Below are 8,903 nucleotides of genomic sequence, written 5' to 3' on the forward strand. Positions count from 1 at the left end.
AATTTCCTTAGATTTTCAATATTTCTTCCAGCCAACTCACGTTATTTCTTTTCATGTTTCACTGGGAAGGGCCAGTATATTGTGCAGCTCTAGGGCATGTTGGAAAGTCAGATACCCACATCCTCTGTAAGAAGTCAGTGGTTGCATGAGCAATGGGACAGCAGAGGACAGTGAAGGAACCTGACACTCTAAAACTGAACCTTTCACAAGTTATCCATGTCATCATCCCAGTCTCCTGTAGCTGCTGGATTTAGTGACACTGAGAGAATGTGTTTCTCCATTTCAATGGCTGATTTCTCAGGTGGCAAAGAAGAGCAAATCACACCCCTAAGGACAGAACCAGCTCTTTGAAAACATTTTTTGAAAGACAGAGGGAAACCTAACCCACCCTTCCCCATTTCAGCCCAGTGAGGAACAAGCTGAGCAAAGCAGCCACCTGAAATGATGCATTTTTCTCCTCCAGCTCTCGAGCTACACTGACCAAGCAGCCATGATGAGCACAAGCACATCCTGAGCCCTAGTGCAAAACCCCAGCATCAAGGAACACAATGCACATTTTGACACTGCCTCCAGCGTAGCCAGGACTTGATGCAGAACTCTTTGCCTGAACTGAGAGGCTGAAGGTACAGTTTAATATTTATCGTATTTACAACAGCCAGAACACTTGGTTCTGTACTTTATTCCTTGGGAAGTGAGGAGAGCAGCCTTTCCTTCACATCTGGCATGTGCTCTGGTGTCTGTCAGAATCTCTCCTTGTCACGGGGTAAAAAACTGGGATGGTTTTGACAGAGGAGAGTTTAAATGTTTGTAAACAAATCTATCCATCATAGGTCCAAACGTGGACAATTTGATGCTGGACAAATCATTGCTGATAGGAGATCCTGCGCTGGCTCAGGGAAAAACCAAAACACCCACTGCTTTTAAACAGCCAAAGAGGGAAAATTCTTGGCTCACTGTGATCAAGCAATGATGCATAAACATCTAGCCAGGTGCAGACAGAAAACATCCCCCTGTGAAGCTGCCTTCAAGAGATTTATGGGATGTGGCTGTGAAAAGCAAAGTGCAGATGAACCCCCTGGTCTGCCTCCAGAGTGAACACCACCAAAAAACCCAACCTGTGCAGCCATCTCAGCTGCTGGGTCAGTGATGCCACTGATGTAATGAAAAGCCCAATTAGCTGCTGGGGGAAATCCCTTTTATTGACAAACACAAGTGGTGGTATTTTATTGGCTTTATTCTGAGGGTTTACATGAAAATCCAGGGAGGATTATGCTGATCCTCCATTTGTTTGCTTAACCCATACAACTGTTTCCTAAGAGCACAGGAAACACAATGAGCTGCAAACAAATTTAGCTCTACATGGCAAGAAGTGCTACTGTCCAGACCCTCCAGAATATAGCTACTTTGAATATATAACTACTTTAAATATAGTGATTTAAAATGTAACTGCTTAAATGCTTAACATTTTTCATTTCCTATACTGCTGGAGACAGGGGAGGTGCCAGCCAAAGTCCATTTCTGAGAGTCTGTAACACCCTGACACGTGTCTTCATACATTTAAGTGTACAAATAAACAATCTATCTGAAAAAAATGCCCATTGTGGCTAATGAGATCAAGGTGCCTGGTTTAACCACCATTCCTGAAACAGAGAGAGGGATTGCTGGATACACAGGAATGGGAAATTTCAAAATTACACAATGCATTAAATAATAATAAAAAAAACCAAACACAAAGAAGAACGTATTTTCAAGCAGGTCAGTGGTTTTAACACAGATGATGTAACATTTACCATACAATCATCTAAAGTAATAAAATGCCAACATTAAAAGCACCAGCAATTTAAATTTTAAATAGGAATGTCCTGGTTTGAGCCAGGATGAAGCTAATAGTTGTTTTGTAGTTAAATTCTATTTAAAACTTCAAATTTGGAGAATTTAGCAAGAACATTAGCTCTGTGCAAAAGTGATCAAGTGCACGAGGTGACTGTGACACGTTGGCCAAACGTGTTGCCTCTCCCTGCCCAATACTTCCCTTGAGGAACCCCAGCAGCACCTTACAGGTGGTGCTTCTTCACATCCATGGGCAACACTGCTAGGTGCTTCACTTCTGGTATTTCAGACACAATTTCTTTGAGTGAACCTGCTTCTGTTGAAGCAGAACTGTGCAGCATAGCAGAGTTCAATGCTGTACCAACAAAAACCCCTCAACAACAGACTTTTGAGCCATTCTGCTGACTTGAGCCATTCTGCTGGCTTCCTGAAAAGCACATACAGTCTGCAAAAGGCCAAGCTTCCAGCTAAAAGAGAGATTTTAAACAATTACCAAAGCAGGAGAGTGGTATCATCAAGGCAATTTCTGCGCTAGCTTGTTTTCTGAGACTCTCTTTGCCTCTGAACAGCTAGAACAGATAATAACTATTAGTAAATCAAACTCCTGCAATATCCAGCTGTGTCTCACACATTTACATACAGATAGAATGGGTATATGTTTTTAATATGTATGTGATACGTACTTTTACCACAGCTGAAGTGCATGCTACAAAGGAGGAGGAGAATGGGAATGGAATCAGCATGAGATAATAAAGTGGCCTAGATAAAGTATTAGCCAGCGATTGATCTCAAACAGGGGATGTTGCTTCTCTCTGACCTGATTACTTACTATGCATAGATTCCATTAAATAGAGCTTAGAATGGAAAGCTGCTGAAAAATACCATAAATACAGTCAGATCTGCAGCTTCCTGAGTCACACCAGCCCGTGATGCTGGGCACCATGAGCAAGAGTTTAAACCTTACCAGCACCACCACATCCCACTCGTTAAATACACACGTATGGCTGCCCCTCCCTGGGAGCCAGGCTGGTGATGCCTGAAAACTCATTAGATGAAAACAGGGAGTTCATGGAGGAAAAAAACCCTCAAATAATCTTTATACTGAAGAGTTGTTGAGATTTTCCTTTTCTAGTTGGAAGGGGATGGAATAGAGACAGGAATACGCGCAGGTGTTGTGCAGACTTCCCTGGTGCTAAAACAGGAGCACGTTCAATTTAACTGAACACCTTTCTCTTCTTAAAAGGGAGCAAACTGGAGGCAAGAGAGCACAGCCTGTAAGCACAAGGTTCAGAATAACCAACTGTGAATTAACAACGTTTCTCCTTTCCCTGGATGGACAGTTCTCCCTTTTCTGGGTGAAATTACCTTTTATCACTCCTGTGGAAAAAGTCTGTTAATTTGAAACACTTTGAAACAACAGAATTGTGGATCATGTATTCACAGAGAAACTGATGTTGTATCTTGTTTTGTGGATGGATATCCAGAAGAAAGGGTATAGTGACAAACACAGGAAACTGACTTATGCCAGTTGTTATGGAAATGTGGTGTTTGCTTGCACAGGAGTACCTGTGGTTCCAGAAAGCCTGACTTTATCCAGGAATTTCACACAGCTTTGGCTTTGGCCCTATTTTCTGTCCAAATGTGCATAGTGACTTTTATAGAAAGAGGTCTCCCCACATGACAGGGCAAATCCATCCCTCATGTAACTCTGCCACTCCTCTGGAGCTGCCAAGCTGGCACTCCAGGTATTGTTAGCTGGCTCTCTTCACATGCATGTAACAATTCCCTGATTATCAGGAGAGTAGGAAAAGATTGATGTCCTGTTCCCTTCATTTTGCCTTCTGTTTTTAATTATACTAAATTGGTTACAAAATAGTGACTTCCAGCCCGCTGGATGCCCACAGGGGGAAGGCCTGTGCTCTACTGTTTGGTCTGACCTAACCATGATTACAGGCTATACCTTTCATCCTTGCTAGAACATTTTTTCTACATAAAAACCCCAAAACCCAATGAACAAGATGAAATTCTGCTCTCATTTCAGTCAACAACAAGCTGACCTTGACCATGCCAGGATGTCACTGAAAGTATCTGCATCACTCCACTCCTTCTGATAGCTAACAGGGAGACAGAGACCCATCAGAATTACAAAAGAGGTTTCAGAAAGGATATCACAATCAGCAATTCTAGAGTTCATAGGATATTTAACAGCTTTTGTTCTGGTCCTGTGTCCCAACTAACTAAGGTAATTTATATACACATACATGTATATGTCCAGACATGCCTGTGTGTATACAGATGTGTGTGTGCAGATATATGTGCATGTGAGTTAAAGTGCTTCTTGACAAGACTGGTGCAAGAACCTAAAGGGTTTGAGTGGTGAGCAACTCCTGAGCTAACAGTGAGTCTGGCACAGGAAAGCACAGGGTGCTCAGAGCCCAGCAGGGTGGAGAAGGGAATTTAGGGCAGCTTATGAGGGTCACCAAATCACAGGCAAGGACTGGGTCACTTCTTTATTTCAGCAGCCGCCTACTCCCAGCTTCAGTCCTTGCTGTTTCAAGTTCACTTAGAACTGAACAGAAAGCAGCATAAGAGGAAAAAATGCATTAAAGACTTTGTTTAAAAAGTGGGAAGGCTTGTTTTGTTTTGTTCTTTCTGAGCTGCTATAATTTTAAAACTATTTTACAAAATACCTCCGTAGAAGGGGACTAGCACACTCCAGGGCATGTAGTTGTAAAGATAAATCTGTGCACTTCCCTGGTACTGCAGGCACTCACCCCTTGGCCTCATTTTTATGACTCTGCACCCTGGAGTGGTGTTATTGCTTACAAACATACATATATACTTATGGGGGTATGTGAGATCTGCAGATGTTTTATTTATAAGTGGCAGGCCTATTGCATCACTGAAACATGCATTTACAAACAGATATAGGTTTTATGAAACCCTATTCCCTTGTTTTAATAGCTAAGCTATCCAGCCATGGCATAATAGTGCACAAGGTAAATGTGTCTACATCTCTAGAACCTGTTCCAAGTTTTCTCAGATGTGACTAACTGCAAGAATTTTCCAACCATCAAAAGTTAATAAAAAAGACAGAATAAGGCAGTGGAAGCTTTCTGTACGACAGACACAGCACCACAAGGAGAGGCTCTGATAAACTTTAAGGCCTCATTTTACCAAGGTATTTAAGCAGGTGCCTACCTTCAAATGTAGATCTAGTGAAGTTAATACCCTTAAAATTAGATTCACAGTTAAATACTTTACTAACCAGGATCTAAATTGAGACTAGTCTGGATTGTGAGATACCTGCCCTAGGGCATCTTCAGAGATTAGCCTTTAACTAGAGAAGAGCTGCAGTAGAAACACTCGTTTATTCTACTTGTGGTTCGCAGCATGTGAGCAAGAAATAAGAGGATGCAAACATGCCTTATCTTCTTCAAATTATTCCTAGATGTTTAGCACACAGAAAATAAACTATGATGATTCCACACAAACCTGCAAGTTACAGGAAACACAGCATATAAAGAAAAGTAATGAAACATTTAAAAATCAAAGATATTTGACGTGAGTCAGAGGGGACTACTTATCTACAATATAAGTTATTGTAAATATTTGTAATAATGGTTTCATACAGACTTTCTCTAGCTGCTTAAAAACCAGTGAAAACAGCACTCTGCACTAAATGCACAGCCACAAGGGACCAGCCTGAAAGCGGGTACCCTGTTATTGCCTTACTGAAAAAATGACAATGGGAAGAGGAAGAAGTGGTCTCTGAGCTCAGATTGCAACACTGAGAGCCCTTCCACAGGCAAACCAAAGCTCCACATCAACTCAACCTCCTGTAGCCAATCTAATTTCATTTTACATGAATATCAGTGAAAACAGTGGCTCCTGCATTTCATTAAAAATACAATATTTTGACCATATCCCCTGTTTTCAATCTTCAGATCTTGAAAGGTCAAGACTGGCAAATGATGACAAAGAGTGACCTATATTAAGCTGTAATCCCTGGACATACAAACTGAAAAAACAGTGTATTAAGCATCAAAATGGCTCTGATTGAAATTTGACACAGGCTGTGAGAGTTCTGCATTAACTTCCCAAATCACAAGTGAAGCTTTGGCCGTGATGAAGGTAACAGAAAAATACCCATTAACTTCAGTGCAATCCTAAATCCACCTTTGGATTGTGTGCTCTCTGTAAACAGCATTTCCTGCACGAGCTACAAAGAGCTTAGATTTAAATTCATACATGGTCCAAAATGCAGAAAAAACAGATGCAGGTCTACATACGTGAACAAATAGTACTCACAGACAAATACACACTGAGGGGCTCTGAAGCCTCACTCACCATTAAGTCTTCAGGTGCTGGCCTTTCCTTTGGTTGCTTTTTCATGCTGTGGTTCAGAAAACAAAATATTCATATGTAAACAACTGTTCATTTATTCTACTTGCTTAATCATTGAAGATATCCTCTTTTAACATGGAGTGAAGAATCTCAGTGCATTTCTTAACTTGCTGATGTGGTGATGGAAGATGTGGTTCCCAACAGCGGCCAAAATGTTAATGGATTTCTTCCTTGCCTCCCGCCCCTCTCTGATGGCATGCAGGGATCTAGGGTTTGCAACCAGGAAAGCGTGGAAATCTAGGGATCATGGAAAGCCTGTCAGCTCCAAAGGCACAGAAAGCTGATTTCTCATTTTGCTGGGGATAATTACAGAGCTCGACACAAAGTATTATACAAAACAGGTGGGAAATTTAACTCTAACACTAAACAGCTTCAGGAGAACGCACAATACCCTGGGGTTTCTACCTCAATTTTTTCACATTTATTTCCATTACCCTGCAGGGTGATAGTTCATTACACAGCATTAACCTGTTTATAAGATCATGTTTCTCATCCAAACAGTCCTAGTTTTCCCTGCAACAGGTGCAATTAGCTACTGAAGGCTGTGCTTAGCTGCATGAAGGCACACAGTACCGTGGCACAGAGGTGACCATCAGGAGCTGCCTACTGACTAATTGGATTACATCCAAACAGGCAGCGTTTATGGCGTAATTGGCATGAAGTCATAAAGTCTGAGAGGTCGTTCACTTGACATCTCTAATACTTATTAGGAATTGATTGCTTAAATACCATATAATTCCTTTTTTAAGCAGTCATGTCTGCCACTGAACAGCGCAGCCAGTATAACATTATATCTAAAATACTAGATGATCTGTGCTGTAAAGTGGAGGGATTAAGGATACAATTTACCTTCCCTACAAAGACCTACAAGCACCTCACACAATGCAGGAGCCAGCAAGCAAGGCAAGTGTCTGACCAGGAGTTGGGTGGTAGCAGTTCTAATCTGACAGCCCCAAGTAGCTGTGTCCTCAGGGAAAACAAGGCTATTAACCACCATCAGTTAGGCTTCACTTTGACATCTGTGGAAATTTTAACACAGGTTATCCCTCCTCCCTCTGCCTCAATGAGGATTAAAAAAACCCCCACAAAACAAAACAGTCTGTCACCAATTTTTTTTGGCCAGGAGAAGTGTGGCCTCTCAGGTCCCTGTGCTGCAGAACCTCCAGCTAGGGCTGCTCCCTGTAAACTGACACTGCTGAAAACACAGGCCTGTGTTACACAAACCTTAATTATTTAGTTACTTTAATTAACCGATAATCAGACTGCTTTTTCTTTCTGTATTATTTGCTACATACCATGTCAGCCCTGAGAGGGACCTTCTCTCCTGTGTCACATATCCAAAATTCAATGCAATCCAGATGCCAGTGGCTGCAGTGGCCCTGGCACGGAGCTGGAAGGGCTGCAAAGCCCGTCCTCGAGCTGCATGTGGGGCCAAGGGTTTCAAACCCCGTGCTATTGCTGAGGCTGCATCCCTGAAGCAGGATTCCCCCGCGGCCATGGGGCTGCAGCACAAACTGGGATAGCTCCAGTGGAAGGGATGCTTCTCCCTCATATATGTATTTGTCCAAAATTCAAGCTTGTGTCTTGTGCCATATACTAATTATTACCACAACCCCCCCCTCTTTTTTTTTTTTGAGGGGACAAAAGACATTTAAAATAAAAAATTCCCTTCACTTTGTTTCTTTAGGGTAGCTTATCCTCATGACTTTTAGTCTCTAACCACTCAAGAACTATATTCTTTATTCAACAAATTCCTCCTCTCCCCAATTCTCTTTTAATTGAAAAGGTTTTCAATGAACTATTCAGTCGAAAGGGGAGACAATACACTCAGCGGTGTGTTTGGAAATACGACTCTCAGTAAAAATTACTTACTGAAAAGCCAAAGAATTAATCAAGGCTGCTTGCTTTCCTAAATACTGAGGCAATTTTATAAGTAATATTTTAAAAATGTCTGAAGAATGACATTGTACACACGAGTCTGTGGCCTCTTCACCCCCCAGCTGAATTCCGAGGAGTCTCGGCGCACGAGGCTGAACCCCCGTTCAGGGCAGGTTTATTAAAACAGGAGGAAAAAAAACCCCAACAAACTGCCCTTGTAAGTACTTTTACGACCCTTTGTGTAAATAACGTTTACATAATTTAAACAGTTTGCTTAGCTTTGCTGCCCCATCTGCCCAAGGCCCCCAAGTCCCTCTTCTCTCGGAAAGGATGCAAGGCAAGCCATAAGGTCTCGCCGAGCGGCAGAGTTAATGGCATGTATCATTTACATCCAGGGCATGGCATGTTTGCAAACTGAGCTTACCATTGAGTGATGAAGTGTACAAATGGCTCAGAGAACTCCCCGGCTGGAAGGACGGGTGATTCCTGGGATTGGATTGAAACAAGGAGCAGAGTCAGAAAATAATTTCTTTTCTTTTCTTTTTTAAATATACCAGCAACAACGAAACGAAACCAAACAAGGAAATTAAACCTAAAGAAGTGATAAAGCCCCCTTTTCACACAGAGAGTTTGAGGGAGAAAGGTACAAATGCTTCTGAGGATGTGTTATAAAACACTGAATTTCAACTAATGAGTATTACACAATGGGTAAAAACATGTGGAAAGACACTGAGGGGAGGTGAAAAAAGGACAATGATAGCCACAGGGTAAAAAGGAAGGTAGGGAAA

At 41.9% G+C, this 8,903-nt stretch overlaps 1 protein-coding gene across 2 annotated transcripts in view; it reads right to left on the minus strand.

The window, feature by feature from the left end:
- The window catches only part of MAP2K5 (mitogen-activated protein kinase kinase 5), a 127,025-nt gene that overhangs the window by 14,355 nt on the left and 103,767 nt on the right, over positions 1 to 8,903 (minus strand). For both annotated transcript variants that reach the window (XM_009995278.1, XM_009995277.1), the window contains exons 20-21: positions 8,540 to 8,601; positions 6,181 to 6,226 (exon numbers count right to left, since the gene is read on the minus strand). In XM_009995278.1, coding sequence (XP_009993580.1) covers positions 6,181 to 6,226; positions 8,540 to 8,601 — 108 coding nt within the window. The remainder of the gene's footprint in view (positions 1 to 6,180; positions 6,227 to 8,539; positions 8,602 to 8,903) is intronic.

This window comes from Chaetura pelagica, unplaced genomic scaffold, assembly GCF_000747805.2.
Source record: "Chaetura pelagica isolate M959 unplaced genomic scaffold, ChaPel_1.0 scaffold453, whole genome shotgun sequence".
Lineage (NCBI taxonomy): Eukaryota > Metazoa > Chordata > Aves > Apodiformes > Apodidae > Chaetura > Chaetura pelagica.